Genomic DNA, 21284 nt, shown 5'->3' on the forward strand with positions numbered 1-21284 from the left:
AAGCAAGGAAACTACAAGTGAGGTGCTTTTCTTTAGCAACACTGAACAGCACTGTAGTTTGCAGATGCACCGACTGTCTTTACAGACCACTCCTTCCAACGTGCTTTGGATAAAAAAAGAAAAAAAAAAGATGGCAGAGATCTTCATGTGGCCCAGGATAAACTCCGAATGAATCAGTTTGTGTCCAACGACACAGGTACCTCGTGAGGGCGTGCAGTCCATGGTCTTGCGCTTGCGTCTTTGCAGCGTGGTGTCAAGCAAGTCCACCAGAGACTGCTGTTCCTCGGTCAGTGTCGGCTCTGGTGCGGCAACGGTGGTCGTGTTAAGGTGTGAATGCGTCATCATGAAACTGTCCAGCTTCTTGCTGATGTCGTCGCATAACTTTGGCGCTAGCCGCTGGTACAGCCGCTCGACGAGGGGACTGAAACGCACGGCGCACAAACACAGCTTCACTTTGTGAAACCATTCTTTCACGCGTGTAGTGCACACATTTAGATGAAATATCTGGTTTATAAGAGGCTGACACGCAGCCAGCTACAGCGTACTGAGTCCTAGATAAATGGCTTGCTAAGGGCTAATGCAGCACAGGAAAGCACAGGAGTGCTGGACGGAGATTAAGTGCGTCGACAACACTTAAAAAAATTAACGAATGTTGGTCGATAACTTGAGGAAGTGTAAACTGCAGCTGGCAAAAAAATGCTGGATGTCCTGATATGCCTAACAGCATGGCAACTGAATCCGTGAACTGGATATAGGAGCAGAAAATTTGCTGACTCCTTCTGAACAATGTGAGAACTGTTCTTACTGGATCAAAAGATTTGTTACTGAACGTTTGCTGCAAATAAATGTTAAAACCAATCACAAAGAAGATTTAAGTTCATAAAACATTTTTGTTTGAGTAAAATGAAGACTCCTCCCACTTTAGCCACCCTGGACGAACATGCTGGATGGTGGAGACATATGACAAATTTGTTTTACGCAAAATTTTTTAAAGCACTCATCACCAGGTAAGCTGAGGAGGTTACATAAAGAAAAGAATTTTCACGCTCCTGCTTTCACACCACTGACGTATTTGTTTTTGCTCTCCACTTGCTCCTTACACACCATAGGAAAAAAAAATTCATCATGCACCAAAAAAACCCGTTAATGCTTGGGTTAATATACTACCCAAATGTTTAATTCCCACTTTAAGGCGTTCCTGGCTTCCTTTTCAAGGTTCTTGGGATAAGAGGCAGAAGTGTTCTTTGTTGCCTTCCGGCGTGCTCTTTCCTGGCACATGGAAACATTGAATGCTTGTGCACAGGCCTCACACATTAGCTGGAGGCCAGTGTGTTGGAGCAGTGAAACATTAAAATGCAGTAAGTACGAAACTTAAGAAGTTGGACACACAGGACCAGCGCTAGTACTGCGAGTCCTTTCTCTTCCTTACCTTGCTGTTTCAATATGTGCCATGTTTCAATAACCAACTGGCCCTTATTACTGTATTTGCACGATTCTAACGTGCCCCTGATTGTAACATGCAGGAAAGTTTACTCATGAAAATCCGAACAAAAAATTTATTTTGAAAAATAATTTAAAAGTAAACATTTGCAACAGGTGGCTGTGGTATGCCCACTAAGGAATAGGTATGCCAAAATTTATCCACATGATGCTAGCAGATTGTCTTGCATTGGATTGAGTTGGATTTCGGGAGGAGTTATACCCCTGTCACACGGGCACTTTCAATCACGATTGAAGTGAATTGCGATCGAGTTTTCGAGCGTGCTCGACGTACTGCCGCTGCTACACGGCCCGTTTCAATCGCGATCGAGAAGTTGCACCGGTTGCACTTGTGTACGCCAGATGGCGCTAACGATGTACTTGCGGCCGGCGTCTGGTAACTTCGCGCGGTCATAGGTATATGTAACTATGGAAATGTTACCGCACGCTTGTTTGGGTTAAGTTATTTGACACAATTTGTGGCATTAGTTGAAGTTTTCACCTTCTGTGTCATTACTGAGCGGGGATGAGAGTAGTCGAACCCCGCAATAACGAAACCGCCGGGGAAAGCAAGAAAATTCGCTTTTGCGGGAATTTCGTTGCCGCGAGAATGAGACATAAACGACCGGAAAATTGGCCACAAACCAAAAATTTATTTCCTAAAGTCGGTTATATTACTTCGTGAGCCTTACCTTGCAGCCAACGTCACAGTTCTGCTACCACTGTACAAGTGGTTCATTGCTAGTCGTCGTGCGCGCCCAAGAACGAGATAGTGTCAAACGCATCCAAAACATTCCGTGGGTTCACCTTCTCTGCACGTTTCCGCCCCGGCCCTCGGCACCGAGTACGTCCGATCATGCAAGTGGAGCCCAGCTTCTTCTGTTTACGAACTTTGCCAGACAGAGTGGCACCTCGTTGCACCAATACTGTTTACAAAACTTGGTGAGCACCGCTTTCTAGACGTCCAGAAAGGTCACAGCTGTCACTGTTTTGTTTTGCGCACGTGCGCCATTGAAAACTGGTGGGATCCTTGCTTTTCAAAATGGTTGAGCTAGTTGCAGGCGTTTCCAAACTCGTCGGCGCTATCCTCCCTTGGGCCACTGACTTGGGCGATGATGGCTGCCTTATCTCGTAGCGATAAAAACCTCAACTTTTGGGCTGGCGAAGGCATCTTACTGAGAGCAAACATGCCAATCGCCACGCACAAACAACAAACGCACGCGTTCTGTTCAGCGGTAGTGGGCTAGCGTAGCCCAAGCCAAAGCCGTGACTTGAGTCACCATGTGTCGCCCCCTGGTGGTGCCGCTGCGAGGCTGCCTCCACCGCAGCCGGCTGCGCGGTCTTTTGTAAACAAATATGGCGGCGGCCATGCAAACGTGCTGTGGCTGAAGTTTACGCACTTTGAGTCCAAAAAAAATGCACTGAGCACTTTTCGGATACAGTTACCCTCCAATGGGTAGGTAAAATGCCGACCAAACTTGCACCGAATTTCGTTAACGCGGAATCAGTTTCCAAAAACGTTTCGTTGCCGCGAGATATAAAATACACGGGCGTCTATGGACGTTTGCCGGGGATCCGAAAATATTTCGTTGCCGCGGGAATTTCGTACCAGCGGGATTTCGTTATCGCGGGTTTTGACTTATCGCCGCTTTTGTTCGATCGTGCTTGGAAGCCTCGATCGCGCTCGAGAAACCAGGATTGAGTTCGAGCGGGATCGAGCTCGATCGCGATTGAAACTGCCATGTAGAATGCGCCCAATCCAGATTGAGCTCGATCCGGATCGACTCAATCGTGATTGAAAGTGCCCGTGTGACAGGAGTATTATACCCCTGTCACACGGGCACTTTCAATCGCGATTGAGTCGATCCGGATCGAGCTCAATCCGGATCGGGCACCTGCTACACGGCAGTTTCAATCGCGATCGAGCTCGATCCCGCTCGAACTCAATCCTGGTTTCTCAAGCGCGATCGAGGCTTCCAAGCGCGATCGAACGAAAGCGGCGATACTCTCGTCCCCGCTCAGTAATGGCACCGAATGTGACAACTTCAACTAACGCCACAAATTGGGTCAAATAACTTGACCCAAATAAGCGTGAGGTAATATTTACATAGTTACGTATACCTACGACCGCGCGAAGTTACCAGACGCCGGCCGCAAGTACATGGTTAGCGCCATCTGGCGAACACGAGCGCAACTTGTGCAACTTCTCAATCGCGATTGAAACGTGCCGTGTAGCAGCGGCAGTACGCCGAGCGCGCTCGAAAACTCGATCGCGATTCACTTCAATCGCGATTGAAAGTGCCCGTGTGACAGGGGTATTAGTCTGTATGGCTATGCGCTGGACGCTTTGAAGCCGATTTCAGTTTTGCACCCGACTGTAATGCACGCACATATTTGAAGGCTACTTTTAGCAAAAAAGGGTGCGCATTGCAATTGTGCTAATATGGTAATGCAATGACAGTGCGCTGGTTTTACCGTGTAACCTGTTCAAACAACATGCTTGACCCTGGCATCTGAGAATTGGTTTCCTCAGCTGTCAAGCACAGTGGCAGCGAAGTAACGTAGCTGCAGCTGCACTCACGTCAGGGGCAGGGTTGGCCGTACGGGGGACAGGCTCATAAAGGAGGCATTCTCGACTGGAGCGGCGCTATCTTCCTCCGCGTGCGAGCCCAGCAGCGTGCTCTTCAGCTGCCTGGCAGCAGCAACGTTTTGCCCTCTGGCGGAACCCGGAAGCAACCGGCGATGAACATGGGCGCCCAGCGGCGTCCTCTGCCACTGGGATGGTGTGGGTGGCAGCAGTGGCGGCTCCAGCATTCTGCGGGAGGGCAGGTTCTCTGCAAAGGGAGAGGACACCGATGCAAGAAGGGAGGGACACCCTGGAGGCTAATGTTTCTACTAGCACACCTCTGAAGGCTGCTAGAAGGCTGACAATCACGAGGCTGTCGGTCTTTCACCTCTCAGTTTACTACATTCGCGTAGTGCCTAGCCCATGATGCTCTCCTGCTGTGCCTCCAGTTCTGGTACCAGATGGCACCTGCTTAGCAGTAACTTTGTATGTACAAACCTACAAATCAGGGTGTTCCAACACCACTGAAAAAAAAAATGCACGTGTGAATGCAGACACGCGCATGCAAACACACAAAAAAAGATGGAGGAAACAGCGAAAAGAAAATGTAATATTTTTTTCAGTCTCTAAAGCAAACCCAAAAGGTTGACCTTACAGTTATTGATGTCATATTGCTACTGAGCCGTACGCCAACCCACCCCAATGTATTCCACCTAAGAGTGTTAAGCCTGTCTACCCTAGCTGTATGCTCTGGAGGCACTTTTCAGAGACGGAAACTGCGAATGTAGAGCAGTCTCAGTTGACAACCTTGCTAGGCCCACTCAACACTGCTTGTTTGTTGAAAATGATTGACACAGGTTATGGCTTCCAAGGGACACCTACACATAGTTCTGAGCAGAAAAATGTGAGTGCTACACAAAAATCTGTGCTTTGGCACAAGTAGCTTTTGGCATACTTAGCACTAAACTTTGTCTCATCAGACCATAGGTGCCTAAGTCACCAAGTGCACCTGTTTATGTCCCACTCATGAGATAACCTTGCACCAAGGCACACTTTAGGTATTATGCGCAAATTATTCTCAATTGCAAAAACTCATTTTTGTCCTAATTACTAAATTCACAATGCATCCAGTGCATATCCCTGAATGCGCATTTCTAATTTGAGCTGCATTATCGCTACCCATCGCAGTGGAATTTTCGTGTTTTTGAGTTTGGTGAGAAAAACAAAGAAGTCATTTGTTGATATTTCGTAAACTATTATTATTTTTTGCCCGTCCAATGGTTCAAACCGTTCGAGATTACTATTTTTTTGTTTAATTGGGCGTTAAACCAGAACTGAACCATCCTACTAGGAGCAATACAAAAACCAGAACATAAAAAGTACTTTTGTTCCCACGCCCTGGCACCAATACTCCAATTCATTCACTACATGCAGCTAGTCTCTTACAGCTAACACCCTTTACAACAGCTAAAGCATATCCACATTTCTTTATTAGCACTGCATGTCGTTTTGCTCTCTTCCAGAGCTACACACAAAGTTATCATTTTAAACCTGTGGCACCACCATGGGTTTAAAAAGTTTGCTTCACTGCACAATAGGAGAAATATATGATGACATGTGCATTGATACGCAACATCTTCCCCTCCCACTTGCTTTTTAATAACGAGCAGCTGACAGAACATGTTCCCCATGAGAAACTGACCAACCCACTACTATCCCTGTGAAGAAGAGAATCACGATTCTACTAGCAGTGAGCGCACCACGATTATGACGATGACTACGTCTGTACAAGCAAATCTCTGCACGGTGCCAGGTGTACATTATGTTCTACAACTAAAGGCACGATGCAGTTGTGCACAATTACAGCTGCATAACTGTTAGCACACTGGCAAGGAATGTCAAGTATAAAAGTTACCACGCAATAATAAAATTTATAGAAGAAGACGGTTCCAAGCATCAGCAATTAGACAGCTCTCCACAAAATTTCTGCATGCACGTTACCTGGAGGTATCGAAGAGAAATAGCGGTTGTCTTGGTCTAAAAACAATTACATCTTGAGACATAACTCGAGAAAGGGCGGTTAACAGCTACATGACTAGCAACCCTCTGCACAGCAGTGTAACATCTCAACCTCTGGGCAGTCATTGAAAGTTTGCCATCAATGTGCCAAATTGCCCCGTAATAGTCTGCGAGGCATGCTGTAGTGAAAGGCTTCGAGTTGATACGTCACATGGAATCCTCTAACGTGCCCATTATGTCACATACAGGAGGCGCAGAAATGATTGTTGCCCCAGCTCAGTCAAACTAGCCACCTCAACTGCACAGCCTTGCAGTCACCACACCCCAATGGTAGGCATGACAAGTAGCGCACCTTTGTTGTTGGCTCTGCTGATGACGGGCTTTGTCTCGATCTGCCGAGCCCTGTCCGCATAGCGCAGGGTGTTCACCGTTTCCGTAATGTTCCCGATGGCCGGGCTGATGCAGGCAATCATCACTGTGAAGCTGCTGCCGTTGAGAGAGTCTAGGGTGGAAACGCAAGGAAAGGGAAGACACGCCACAGGGCAATAATAATTGCAAAGTTTCCAAACTGGCTGTCAATTGTTTTTTATTTCACCGTGGGAACACAATTTCCCAAAACCCAACAAGAAGGTGAAAGAAAGACGAAATCAGATTGCCAAATTTATTTCATTCATTGAAAGGTAAAGAAAAACTTAAAGATAACCAAGAACAACCAAGCGCCACTTGCCCACCCTATTGAGTGCTTCACTCACATTCACCGTAGTGGAAGGACCTAATTCTTGTTACTGCTAAGCAAAGGTTTATGATGTTTTTTTGTTCAGCTTTTGAACATTTATTTCTTTCACTGACAGAATTCGTGCCTGCATAGATGCCCTATCCATTGCCAAAAGGGGGCACTACTACTATGAAGGTGCTCATGCTAAGGCGAGTTTCTTAAATTGTATGTATCGAAGCACTCTGCACCAGACAACAGCTCCTCGATTCCTTTTACATGCTTGCCATATCTTAAATGTGAAGCATTCCATCGCACCCTTCCCCCCCAACTTCTTTAGGCAAGCAACACCCCACCATAATTGGTGAGAAAAGAGAACCCATCTCTCTTTGATGACTTCTTTAGGACCTCAATCTTGTAGCACCTTGCTCTTCTATAGTTCCAAAGGAATGATCTGCCTTATGATTGCAATGATGCAGCAGTCTGGCATTGTTCGCCGATTCTTTTTTGCATGTAAGGAGATTACTCCCCCATGTAAACTCAAAAGAGCTCCATTAGTGCATGATAGGTGCCGTATTTACACGATTGTAGGTCAACCCTATTTTTTCAAATTTGACAATCCAATGACTTAGAATTGAAATCGAACCGTCTACCGCTAGTAACGGCAAGAGAAACGAGAAATCGGAAATGCTACAAGGTGGGGACAGCTTTGCACCCGCGTTCCCATGATTATGGTCTAAAGTGTGAACCGCATGGGGCGTTTTCTGCTCACGAAAATGCGCCGCGCTGCCGCTTCCGCGAATACCACCCGCATGCTGTGCGCTACGCGATCGGCGGTGGCAACATGGCGGCGTCACCAGCCGCGAAGAGGTGCGCGTAGCTCCAGCGACCGCTTCTAACCAGTCTTTAAAATATCACTGAAGGCACAAACGAAGATGTTTGTGCAGGAAAGGAGCTGATAGTGTGGTTGAAAACGACACTATAAAGCATCATCCGCGCTGCTAGGGAAAGCGCCAATCGTATATCCGCCACTGTGGTAAGCCTAAACATCTCCGGGGGCGCCAGCCGGCTGTCCCAAGTGCTTTCAAACTGCCGCCATGAAGAGCGCGCCTCCCCATTGGGGCAAGACGTCAGGCTCCTCCCACTGCCGCGCTCGTCACATGTCATACCGACCATGTACCAACGTATAACTTAGAAGTTGCCGCGCGCGCGGAATCGTCGACGCGGGCATGAAAAAGTCGCCCACGCAACACCGACGCGCACGAATCGTGTGCAAGAACGTGTCAAGAAGCATTTTATTCATCTCTAATAAACAAAATGAGCATTAGCAAATCCCTTGATTCAATGCGCAGCGCTGATGTAGCCCAAATCATATTGTCACGAAGCCAGAGACGACGCAGTTGTCTTGAAAGAAAACACGTTTATTGAAGCGAACTTGTGCTCCCCTAACAACTCAAATAATACACACGCGGCGAAGCAGCAGTCAGCAAAGTGACGTACTCAAATGAGCGTCGGAGATCGAATGCCGCAGCGTCTGCTCGGCAGGCTTTTATCTTTCGGCGGAAGTGTTTCTGGAACCGTCGATTCACATCCAGAACATTGTAGATCACAGAAGATTGTTCTGGGCTAGTGACGTTAGGGCGAAACAGTCTGCTTATCTGAATGTGATAGCCCGTGCGGCATAAAAGTAAAGAATGGAAGACGCGCTTCGTTTGGAACGCAGATAACACAGCCGGGCGTGGCCCGGCAGTAAAAACAAACAATAAACAAACCCATACATGGTTCGCGGCATTATCGCATTGTTCAGTACACTTCCGAACACGATGGTGGGAGGTTAGTCGCTCAAATTCGGGCCCTTTTCTCTCCCCCTCTCCGCCCTCCCTCTCTCAAAACCTATTAGCTTAGCTAGTTGCTCAAAAGTAAATCGCGCGCGGCCGCTTCCATCAGCCGCCATGTTATTTGTTTTGGTATCACGCGGCAGTGGCCGCTGCTAGTTGCTTCGATGGTTGTCATCTCGCAGCGAATGTGTTCTTCCCGCTCAACCCACAGCGCATGGTTATTCCGGGTGCTTATACAAAAGCTTTTTTTTTTAACATCTACCGCGCATACTGCGAGCGCACGGCTCTTCTGGGAGCATCGATCTTTGATGGTAGAGCCGCCGTGTGGGTTGACGGAAGAGCTTCTCTTTGCGATACAATTTTCTAGGCGGCGCTCGAATTTTTTTTTTTTTTTTTGAGAGATGCAACTTTCGGGGTTCGACCTACATTCTAGTCGACTTAATATCGTGTAAATATGGTGCGTAATTTGTCTGCTTTTGTGCAAATTCATTGTGCGCCTCAAGATTGTGCTCACCTCGCAGGAGACGTGTGAGGGCAGAATCACAGTACGAGATGAACTGGGGCTTTCCTCCTCCCTGCATGCAGAGTGCATTGATGACGTTCCCCAAAGCCAAGAGGCCAAGATTGATGTTGACACCTGAAACAGAGAGAGAGAGAGAGAGAGAGAGAGAGAGAGAGAGAGAGAGAGAGAGAAAAAAAAAATTAAAGCCGTTCTGCTCAATGTCAAAGCGGTCGAAAGTCCAGAGCAGTGAGTCACCATAATGGCTGTAGCGCCGTTATCCACTCACTGCTGCCACACATCACGCTCTTCGCCACCCTGTCTCACTCCTCTGAATGGAACGGAGGTTTGTCCAATGCAGTTCACATTTCCCCACCTTTGCAGTGCTCGCACACACCCTGCCTGAAACTGTGCCAGCTGGAGTTCTGTTCTTTTCGTACTTGCTTTTTCTCCAGCATGTGCTGGCGTTGCACTGCCACTTTTTCTTCGCTTGCTATCGTGAAAAACAACCAAACAAGCGTTCCTAACTAAATGAACATGGGTGCTCGTGGTTAATTACGTTTATTGTTACAGGACTCCGGTGGGCAATGCCTCACAGCGCCTTGATTCAAGAACGATGGTGACGACGACGAAGTGCTTGGCGCGCACGTTGCGCGATCTCTTTCATGGCGGCTATGTGAATAATGTAAATAGACCGCTTCACCCCTTCGCATCATTCGTCTCATCTCTGTTCTGCCGCCACGTAACAATATTTTGCCTCGAATGTACCTGCAGTTTTCTTTGTGCTAAACATTGGGGATATGTATGACAGGCGCCAGCGGTTCACGAGTTTCGGATGCGTATGATTATTTAAACCGCTTGGCTTTCGAAGCCTCTGTGGGACGCCGTTACGACGGGACTCTGCTACGCAGTACGCCATGGGTCCAGTGAGCGAGCTACGACGACAAGGCGAGCCCCTAAAGTGCTCTGCACTTAAAAAGGCGGGGAGGGTTAAATGTTGTTCGTTCCTGTTTCGAACACAGAGCGGGGTCATAGGTGTGTAGGGACCATGCGAGACCTAAAGAGTGTGCTTCACACCATCAAGACACCACCACCGTCAGGCACTGAAATGAACGCAGCCACCCTGGCTCACTACTGCAGTCGCAGGCCTTAGAAAAGTGCAAGCTAAAAGTAAAAGAGGTGCTTTTCACTACAGAGATAAAGCAGCATTTTGTTCAGGGTTCTCAAATGAAGGTGAGGATGCTCAACAAAGCAACAGCATGCAGGTTTTTGATTTCTCGGAGGCGTGCAGACATATGTCGCGCAGCAATAGAAACGGGCAAAGTGTGCAGTGTAAGCTAATGTGGAGCCGAAATTGTATGCCCACAAATTTCACCTCTGCAACTAATTATTTCTATGTGTAGGCACCATCTACTAATGAGCTAGTATAGGTTAGTGGCACTATCAATTGAAGTAGCCTGTCCTACCATGAAAACTGGCCAATGGAGGAGTGTATTCTTATTTCATTAAGGCGGACTGATCAGTTAATTCACTTCATTAGATTTGACTGATTATGAGGTTTAACACGCTGATGCTGCACAAACGATGAGGCGTGCCATAGTGGAGGGCTCCCAATTAATTTTGACCACCTGGGAATTTTTAACGTGCGCCAAAATCTCGAACACATGAAGGATGTTTACGCTTTTTGCCTCGATCAGAAAAGCGGCCGCTGCAGCCGGGAATCGAACCTGCGTCCTTGGCCACTGAGCCACCACGGTGGGTAATTTGTTAAGCTACCATACTTTCCCGATTCTAACGCGCACCCGATTTTTCTGGCAAAAAAACCTAAACAACTTGCACCTTCGATTCTAACGCGCACAGAACTTTGTGACCCAGAAAAACGAATGCGAGAGAAACGGGCGATTTATTTCCCGAAGTAATCTCTCATCTTACTCCTCGTCGCTTTCTGCCGACTACAACATCTCATCCTTGGTGCTGCCAAGCGCGTTAGCGATGCCACACTACTGAACGAACGTTCAACTATGGTCGATGGCATCGTGGTCCACACCTCGCACGCCTATCCCGCAAGCTTCTCCAGAGGGGCACGCTTCAGCCGACCGCTCGTTTTGAAAGCATGGAAGCCGCTCGTAAGCCACTCGGGGAAGCGGTGCACCTTCATTGCTGCTGCTGCCATTGCTGTATCAAGCGTGCAAGTGGAACAATTTGACGATTTGTGCGAACGCCAATAGAAAAGCCTAGGTTTCCTGCGTCTGAAACATGGATGGTCCGAAAGTTGGCGCCATCTTGAGATGGCGATGACGATGGGTGGGACAAAATTTCCGCTGTTTCGGCAGTTTCGGTTTCGTATCCGATTATAACGCGCATGCGACTTTTCCGCCTATTTTTTCGGAAAAAAAAAAGTGCAGGTTAGAATCGGGTAAGTACGGTAATAAAAAAGGGTGGGATTATCATATGCTCCTCTTCTCTTGTGTCATTGGTACCGGGAAAAAAAAAAGAAAAAGGCGCATGAATGATGCCCCCTCTTGTTTCTGCACCTTCTTTCCTCCTGTCTCCAGTGCTGTGGGTCCTCTTGACAGCCTCTGAGCCAGCCAAGTCGACAAGCTGTAGCTTTGACGTGAACATTGTCCTGGAATACAAATGTTGGCACATCAGGAGAGAGTTCCATCAAAGCGGCCCAGAAAAAAAAAAAAGACAATCCCAGCAAAGATAACGTATGAGGGTCTTTAGTACACTCCTGGGTATAAAGATCCCAATTCCCTTGCTATTCCACCAAACAACACCTTATCTCCCCTTGTAAGACCAGGTTTCTAATACAACTCATAATACTGCTCACTGTATCAAGGAGTAGGTCCATTCAACCAAAAGGGCTGCTGCTTTGAAGAGCAAGGGAGACAGTGAATGAAGAGGAAAAATCCAGCAAAGCACCTCCTGAGCACACCTCACAGGCACACCATCCCATAGAACTTCAGTGGTATAAGTGGAAATGTCAAGGCAGACACTGCGGCACCGAGGGTGCATGACCTATTAAAATTACATCACCTTTTCATCAGGAAAGATGCTTTAGTTCTTGCATCAAAAACTGCCAGCAGCATTCGGCGATCTATGTGGGCTATCATGTTACACCAGTGCGTGTCGCTTCACTCCACAGACCCCTTTCAAGTCATCTCTGATGTCACACGGGCACGCCAAGCATGATGAAGTGGCTCTACACAACATGTGGCTCAATGTAGCTTCACAGAGTACTCCCAGTTTTAGCTGCAGCAGGGCACTTCCCCAGTCCGTGACAAACGTGGAGGTTTAGATTACCTGAAATGTAAATGCGTGTGGTTTTCAGCACCTAGTGCATCCCTTATAGTGTCCTTGAACCAGTCACTTACTGGAAGATTACAACCGAGTAACATATTAGGCCCCCAGCCGAGTCTGAAACATTCATTCCATGCGACCAAAGCTCTGATGACTTCTTGAATTGACAGGATTACGTTAGTGTCTCTAAATAACCACACATGCAAGCACATCCTCATCTAACTGGTAATTCATTTAAGTGTCAATTTTTTCATCCACCAGGCATAGTAAGATACGTGTCTTTGCTAGGCTAACCTGGCCAGTTTCATTAAAAAAAAAAATCGCGGGCCATCTCCATTAACGTGAAACCTGGGGAGGGGCAAAGCATGCAGTCTATAGGGGTATTCTTGGCGCCTTGGCATTTTTGCCAACAGAGATGAAACCATTGGGGGTAGAGGTATACAGTGTTGCTGCACAAGTCTCGTGTCTTTGAAGCACGAAGCTCTTAGCGCGAGGTGTAAACGAATGTCCCGGCATTTTTTCAGTACGCGTTACGAAGCGTTTCAGTGTGAAGCGTAAAAGAGTGTCCCAATGTTTCAGTACCATGACTACATGAGACAACGATTACGACGACAACGACAGGAGACGGCAACAGCCCAAGACCCTGAGGGGCTCCGCCCCTAAAAGCCCGTCCTCCCTCACCCTTGCACGTGTCCCTGCAGGTGGATGCTGAAGATGGCGTGCGAGCGGCTGGAGCAGCTGTTGAGCAGGGTGGCCCCCGTGCTGCGGTTGCGGCTGCCCTGCTCTAGGCACTGCAGGGCCTCCCCTGGACCGCCCACCTGCTGGTTGACCAGCCCCGGCAGCTGCACCAACGAGAAACCCCAGGGACCCTCGCCTTGAATCGCTGCATTTGAGCACTCAATCATGTCACCCGCGCCAAAGAAGTGTACCGGGCTGCATCTCCACAAGCACGTGGGTGTTTATGCAAAGTCCTTTTACGTGGGCAATGCACTGACTGAAGAATAAACAGTGAATCTGGTCCAAAAAAATGAGCTGAAAGCTTGCGGTATTTTACTGTACTAGCCACTCAAAAGTTGATGCCACGCTTTCCAACTAGTAGACACCGCCGCTGCGTAAAAAAGAAGCTGTGTTAATAGTTGAAACTTCCAGCCGCAAGCTCTTCTACCTTATAGATAGCATGCAGGTCTTTTACAACTACTTTTGTTTACAAGGATGTGGCCTCGTATCCGTGCCAGTGTTCTAACAGCAGAGCTGTCGTTTCTGGCTGTAATGTGTGCAACGGTACCAAAAAACACAAAGTCATAGTTACTTCAACTGATTACCACACACGTGAGCACGCCCCTTGTGAGGAGTGCGTGGCGTAGTCCAGGCTTGCGCGTGGCGCAAAAATATACCAAGAAAACAGTTCATGGGCGTCTATGCCTCAAGGGGGGAGCACAAGAAAGGGCGAGCTACAGACGCCCAGTTCACGAAGCCAGTTCTCGCCGGTTCTAGCACGTGAAATGTGAAAGCCTGCGGATGAAACGATCCAGGCCCACCAGTCATGCACGAGGAAGACAACGATACAGATGGACATGACTATCGCTACTACTACCACAGTGAAAAGCAACGACGGAACAGCTAAATAAACAATTTCAAACCTAATGCAATGTGTGGTGGTGTGTCCTTCAGTGCATACATAGAAAGAAATCCTCTGGCTCAGCTTTAGTTCAAGCCTTGCACAACTTAGTGCAAGCTTTGCCAATTTTTAACCCTAGTTGTACAACAAAACGGGCTTCAGCACTCCAATTGTACTGGTGCAAAGGACATCACTTGAGTGCTACCAAGGAAGAAGGCGACTGAGGAGGTGAACACGAGCCAATTTATGACAAAAGGAGGAGACCCACCACAATGACCTTGCCCACTTCTCGGATGGGGATGGCCTCCCGCTCCTTGGGGTTTGCCAGCAGGTCGAAGACGTTCTCATTGTAGATCTCCAGTAAGGACACCTTGGCCGTCCAGCAGCCCTGCTGTTGGGACAGGACAGCAAACAGGTCCCGCACGGCCTGGGGGATGATGCCCGGGTTGGCAGCGGCCACCTCACTCTGGCCATAGTTGGTGCCCATCGTGTACGTCTTGCCCGAGCCCGTCTGGCCGTACATGAGCACGCTGCAATTGTAGCCTGCGGGAGAGGGAGGAAGACAATATGACAACTGCTGAGGCTAATACATGCGTCTTGAAAGTACAGGCACTTTTCGTGCAAGAAACTGTCACGAACACCTGGCCAGTGCGCTCAATTTATTCGTTTAGGCGTCCACCACTGCAGCTCCCTCGCCGGGGGCGGCCATTTTCTTTCTGTTGCTCCTCCCTCGTCTCACACATGAGTCAGCCCGTTTTTTTTTGCAAGCGAGAGGAGTGGAGGGCCAACTGGGGACAGCGTAGCCGCTGGGCTCCCTTTTCAGTGGGCTCATCAGGAGCTTAAAGACACGTGCAGGCCAGAACGAGGGAAGCTGCTTGGAATTCATACCAGGTGCAAGTAGCTGGGGGTACTGGGGGTGAAAATTCTTTAGCGGAAGTCCGATCAATAGGTTCACAGTGGCACGACCAGTTGCACGGAGGATCCAGAATCTCCTCGATCATCGTCGCGAACCGCAAGAACATCTCAACTCCGCAAGCCAGTCCCAAAAACATAAGCAAGTAGCCGAGCGAAGCCGACGTATCGTCGTCGAGCTTTGTCGTTGTCGAACAGTACTGTGAAGGCAATGCCTAAGGTTAGCGTGTATTGTCAAGGCGATACCTAGGATTAGCATGCAGTGTCAAAGCCCCGTCTAGGGTAAGCATGTAGTTTAAAGTCTATGCCAAGGGTTAGTGTCCGAAGTGTTCACTATTAGTCCTTAGCCCATGCAGGACATGCCTGGGAGGCAGCGAGTCGTATTGTTGGGTTGTACAGCTCCGCGGAGAGCATTTTTGTAGCCCCTTTTGTGTGCTTGCGTCGTTTATTTTTTTTTTGTAGTTTAACAGAAGTTTGAGTGCGCATGAATTCTCTCTAGCACCAGTGACTTCAGCACGCGTGCACACGCACGAGCTGATCAACCTTCACGCCTCTTGTTTGTGCAAGTGAGCAAGAGGTTGCGACAGTGACGACAGTGAAGAAGAAAGCTACATGGCGTCAGCAGACGGCGCACATCTGTCCACAGCTATTTCACTTGCATGGATGATATGCTAGAATGCGTGACACCAGTGACTATCAACTGTCACTGTACCTTCTCCACAACTATTCTATGCCTCCACTGCAGTAGCCGAGTCAAACTCCTGGTTTTCTCTTTTGCTGTCTCCCTTGTCTTCAGTGCTCATTCACAAAGGTACAGCGGTCAAACTGTCAACAACACCCGAATGCAAGGCTGTCAATACGTGGAGCGATGCCTGTTGATAGCCACCTGCGTTACCAGCAAGATTAGTGGATGGCGCTGTGACAGCCAGACACATGAAAGCCATGCAGCATGAGTCTTGGTCGTGCTATTGGGTGCGAAAATAAAGGGAGCGACTGCGTGAATTATACTGCAAGCGATTACTCTAAAAAATGACACACGAAGTGTCAAGCCACACGCATGTCCCCACCAATTCACATGATTGAGCATGAGTGGTTAAACTTCAAGGCGCTGATAATAACTGTTTGTGCCAAAGAACCGTGCCAAAGAAGAGATCAAAACTTCACTAGTTATTTGCAGAAGATAAATTCAAAAACAGGTGCTGGCAGCTGTCGTGGTCAGGAACTGTATGTCAAAGCGCGGAAGCATCCGCAATATCTTTCCCATGCCTAGCTGCCACAGCGCTGTCCACTAATCTCGCTGGTCACGCCAGTGGCTATCAGCCGGCTGCGCTGCACGTATCGATGGCTAGGTGTTCGTGCGTTATTAACAGTTTTGATCTCAGTACATTTGGAAAAGAATGGTGCGCAGACAGGAAAGTGCAGTGTCTCGGGTGGCCAGAAAAAGGGGTGCTGACACCAATTTTCGATATTAATACTGTTACATTCTGGTTCCTTTACTCAACAGAATACCCAAGCTAAAACATGAGCAGCCTGCGATGTGTGGAACATCAATTCGATCTCATTTATCGTGCCGGCAGGACAGCATGTGGAGCGGTGCGCAGGAAATGGACACCGGCGTGATATTACTTAGTTGTAGGGAAAAGAGGTGACACCACTTCTCACGCATGGCCCGGCAAGTGGCGACTGGGCACTAGTGCGTTCATGAACTGATGCACGCAGACTGAGCTAGAGGCACAACCGCTTGCCAGAAAGGCACTCTTGCCAAAAATAAAGTTCCACACATGGGCAAGGAGCCAATATTATATTATTGGCTCCTATTGGCTTTACTATTGGTTCCCATATATATATTGGCTCCTGATATATTATTGCCCAAAATCGGTATAAAAGTTGCCATAAGGACTTTTATTGAAAGCAGTCATCAAATTTACGGCGCAATGGTAGGCCTAAATTCTCTGGAGGCGGGGCAATCGAAACAATGCCTCCACTGGTACAAAACGGTAAGGTTCTGTGATACAGGTTCATACAGGTGAGGTTCTGTCGGTACAAAACCGTGGTTCTGTCATATGCGCCCTCCAAGCTGGAAGCACAGAAAACCAAAACGTACGATTTTCAGGCCGTTCAATGTAATTAATTATTGCGCGCTCAAGTATTTCAAGAGCTTTGTCGAGTTCTCCAGGCCATTAAGTGTCAATAAAAGCTATAAAAAAGGAACATAAGATTTTTGTTTTCAGTACTCTTTTAAAGGTTTGTCCACATGCAGGAAACATCAGGAGGTATCCAGCATGCAGAAGTGGGCAGCTGCCAGGGGAAACAGATCCAAGGACTGACTAAGGGGTGTGATGCGTTTATCAGGGCACTCCACACGGTGGCACTACCAAGCCCACAGTGTTTGCTGTTACTCTCTCTCCTATTAGCCATGCTACAAGGTACCTGCCCTGCCATAGTGACACCACCTTCACCACGTGGATCCCTCTCGAGCCATCTCTGATAGTCGCAGGTCTTTGTTTGCCCCTACTTCGGTTTAAAAATCCATGGTATATACATGTTTCAATTGTCAGAGATTCCACAAAGCTTATTCACTTTGTATAAGTGAAAGAGCTTATTCACTTATACAAAAGTTAACCATTTTGAATGCTTCTCCCTCCTGACGTTGTCCACTTTTCCAAATGTATAGCGACTCACCAGTTGTGACCTTGCCAATCAGGTCGGCAACGCAGCGGGTGTAGACATCCTCTTGCGTCGCAGTGGTGTCGAAGGTGTAGTCGAAAGTGAATCCGTACTCTTGAGCCACCACGAGCTGTGCTTGCTCCGGAAGCACCTCGATGGAGCCTTCCACACATTGGTTCTGTTCCTGGGGAAAGGGGGGCCGCACCCTGACGGCGACCTTCACTGCGCCGTCTGCCATGCCTGCGGGGGGAAGTCAGTGCGATAGAATGTATTGCTTTAACTTGAGAGGCAGCGACGAAAGCGATTTCTCTCAGCAATGGTACCCTCTAGCAATTGCCAGAGGCAAGACAAGTTGGCCAATACAATTAGTAGTAGTAGTAGTAGTAGTATGGGTACTTTATTAGCGCAAGAGCACTAATGGCCAAAGAACGACAAAAACCATTGTTTGGTCATTCAATAACTAAAAAGATTTACTGAAATGTTTAAAGCCAACACAGTCCGGGAGGAGTCTGCATTTTCATGCAGAAGTGCAGTTTAAAAGTGAACTTCTCCACAAGGTTTTACTGACTTGTGTATGCAGATCATCAGCCCCCTAACAGCCATTCTCTGTTACCCACTAAGGGTTTTCATTTTTTGTGAGTAGACATCTGCTTCGGAATAAATGTGTTTTGTTTTTTCAGCCCGTGTTTTACATACTTCCCAATGCCTAACAACGCTGTCACACTCCTAAAGGCTGCAGCTAACCATTATTAGACAATAAAAACTTTATGCATGGTCCACCTGAATGCATCATTGCACTATCCATGCAAACGTCATTTAAGATTATGATCTTTCTTGATACGCCTGTCAGAACACGGTCATTTGAACATTTAAATGGTTATTGTCAAAGCCACCAAATCTCAAGAGACACATACATAAAATGAAACAAACATTTAATGCAAAGACTACAGCATTTATAGTTATCAAGGAGTTTGTTCGGTAACAAAAGCTGCCTTATTTGCTTATAACACAAAATTTAAAGTACGGCTTCCCCTCATTCATTTCTTGGGACGCCTGTCTCGGTTCAACAAATCATGACCTAATATAACATCAATTCTTACATCAGTTGCTCAATAGCCACCATGCATGACAAAGGGTTATTAAGGAGGCGTTCGTAAGCCACGGCAGGGGAACCAGGAATACAAGCGAATGGGAGACACTTGAGCTTTGAGATTTTTGGACATGTTCAGTGAACTCATCGAAGAATTCAAATGAAAGTTTCAGGAACTGCATAAGTTAGCTCAGTCCTAGGCTCAAATGTAACTACGAAGATATCAAGTCAATGTTAAATAGCACAGCAGTGAGCCAGCCTCCTAACCTGGGTGCTTAAATGCTAAAAGTTATCACTTCTGGGGTGCTTTCTGGAAGATTTATGACGTAATAAAAAGTAGCGACCAATGCGTACTTGCAGTGCTAACTTATGGGGCGTAAACTTCGGGGCTCGCCAAGATGAGAAAGTTTTAAAACAAAAATGGATTTGGATGATGTTGGATTCATCCTGCAAGGGCGGTCAACAGGTTGACGATGACAAGGGTGGCGTCTTCCAATGATCCTCAAATCAGAACGTCCCCAGCACCTTGCTTTCTTCACTCGGCAATCGTTACTGCAAGTCTCGCTAAAGCTGGCGAGGCTTCTAGGGACTATGCTGCTCCTTCCACCGGCCAAAAATTTGTTCCAGAGATGTGGTTTCTCGAGTTCCAGAACATTTCTTTAACATATCAGTAAGGGTGGACGTTGCAAAGATCAACGATTTTCTTTTTCAACCGTTGCGAATGCATAGTGCGTCTAGTTAATACGTAGCGCCCATACACAGCCGCCTCGTTTCCCCCGCGATTAAAAAAAAATCAGTTTAAGCTTAAAACTTACCGTTCGGATCTCCCTTTAACTTTTCTCTCGCACTTTGAACGAGGGTGAGCACACAGAAATCAACGGTAACCAGCGTGGGGACGTTCGGTTGTTTTTAAAGGCAAGTGTCTGCTACCACCCGGTGTGTTTGCGGGGGGGCGTGGTCGGCGGGGCTCCTCACTAACGCGCACCGCAAAGCTTTGGTGACAGTCGGAGTCCCTGTGTCGCGACGGCCCACGAAACGTTCGGCTCCAAGGCGAATGTGCGCCCGGTTTGAAACTTAATCCAAATGCGCGAAAGGCGCGAAAAAACGAGACAAAAGCCGGTTTCGTGGGTACGCCGCACGTCGCCCCGGGCCTTTGGCCACGGAACTCACCGCTTGGAAGAGTTGTCGGCGAAGCAGCCTGCGCAGGTCTGACGTGAGGCAAGTTCGCAATGGAAGGGCCCTCCTGGATGCGCTTGTCCGAGCGAGCCGGGTTGGGAGCGGTGAATGGCACAGGCACTAAGAAAAATGACTCTAGAAAAATAAAACGACAACAGTTATAGAGTTAAAACAACTCTTAGCGCGAACCAAACTTCCACAATAGACAGTACCTCGTGGAAAAAAAAACTCACCCATCCATCGACGCCGACAGCGCGCCGCCGGCTCTCCAGCTACTCCGCGTCCGGGCAACAGGCGGGCAAGATGGCGTGCCCCTCGTTCTAAAATGCGTTTATCCCGGCATTACAGAGCGCAGCTATTGGTCAGCTACCGCCTACCCTTCCACTCCTTTACATCGCTATCGCCTTCCAGAACATTCTGCCAGTTGTAAAACAAAATGACAGAAAAAGACAACTTCCAAGTCGCAGCCGCGCGGGCACTGGGGCATGCATGACCAGGCATTTGATGCTGCGTCACGGAGCAAGATAACCTTCTTGCCTCGTGGTGCTGCCTGCCTATCGCGATATGCCATTGCGTGTGTGCTACCAGGCTTTGGGTGGCGCGATTGCACGGTGCTCTCGATCATGCGGCCGCCGCTACCGGCCGTCTTCCGCGGCTTTTGAAACCGAATAAAAAACGCCACGTTTCGAAGGAATATCGTCGACTGAGCGGGAACGCAAATATGCTACTGCGTACGAGTCGGGGCTGTAAAGAAGGACGAAAATGAAGTGCTTGTTAGAGAGCTATGGGCGATATTGTTATGAGCATTTCAGATGCCGTTGCTTACACTGTCACCGCAAGGTCGTATGCTTGCTTGTTTTGGTGACGGTTATGAGGGCCGCGTGGGTGGCCTCAAAACATTCACATACCAGCGCAGGGAACAGGCAAATGAGTTGAAAATTGGTAGCTAAAGGTCGCCACGATGTAAGAATGCATGTAAGGCACAACATCCTTTAACTCAATACGCTTGCGTCTCACAGAAGAACAGTTGCGATGAATTCGTCTCTTGTATCGGGTTCATTGCACGCAAAGATGTCTGCATGCAAGCAGCCAGGTAATTAGACTTCTGTAAATGAATGAATGAATGAATTTATTCAGATAGGAATGGTCGAGCGCCTCATGTCGCGGAATCGAGGAAAGGGAGACAATAAATCCTGTTGGCTAGTGACCCCTAGCTTACACATCAGCCCCGCGCACGGGCCGCTTAGTTCAGGTCATTTTGGGGAAAACCGCCTTCGAAGAGGTGTAACGGGTCTATTTGATGATGTCTTTTGTGTCCGCGCCGCACGAGCTGAGGAACGTTCGCATGAAACAAAAACCACGCTATGTTCGTGCATACGATTGGATTGAACCACATCAAAATCAA

At 48.0% G+C, this 21284-nt stretch overlaps 1 protein-coding gene across 2 annotated transcripts in view; it reads right to left on the reverse strand.

The window, feature by feature from the left end:
* Window positions 1–20961, reverse strand: part of LOC144138357 (uncharacterized) — a 32459-nt gene extending 11498 nt beyond the window's left edge. The window contains exons 1-10 of one of the 2 annotated variants that reach the window (XM_077670599.1): window positions 20113–20960; window positions 19874–20014; window positions 17629–17853; window positions 14303–14577; window positions 13098–13258; window positions 11648–11739; window positions 9129–9251; window positions 6417–6566; window positions 4061–4313; window positions 201–421 (exon numbers count right to left, since the gene is read on the reverse strand). In XM_077670599.1, coding sequence (XP_077526725.1) covers window positions 201–421; window positions 4061–4313; window positions 6417–6566; window positions 9129–9251; window positions 11648–11739; window positions 13098–13258; window positions 14303–14577; window positions 17629–17853; window positions 19874–20014; window positions 20113–20116 — 1645 coding nt within the window. In that variant the 5' untranslated portion in view covers window positions 20117–20960. Of the gene's footprint in view, window positions 1–200; window positions 422–4060; window positions 4314–6416; window positions 6567–9128; window positions 9252–11647; window positions 11740–13097; window positions 13259–14302; window positions 14578–17628; window positions 17854–19873; window positions 20015–20112 lie in introns of both variants that reach the window. The other variant, XM_077670600.1, reaches the window with a different exon arrangement.
* Between the last annotated feature and the right edge of the window lie 323 nt (window positions 20962–21284).

The sequence above is a fragment of the Haemaphysalis longicornis genome, unplaced genomic scaffold (assembly GCF_048455015.1).
Source record: "Haemaphysalis longicornis isolate Haplotype H1 unplaced genomic scaffold, Haemaphysalis longicornis Haplotype H1 scaffold_5, whole genome shotgun sequence".
Taxonomy (NCBI): domain Eukaryota; kingdom Metazoa; phylum Arthropoda; class Arachnida; order Ixodida; family Ixodidae; genus Haemaphysalis; species Haemaphysalis longicornis.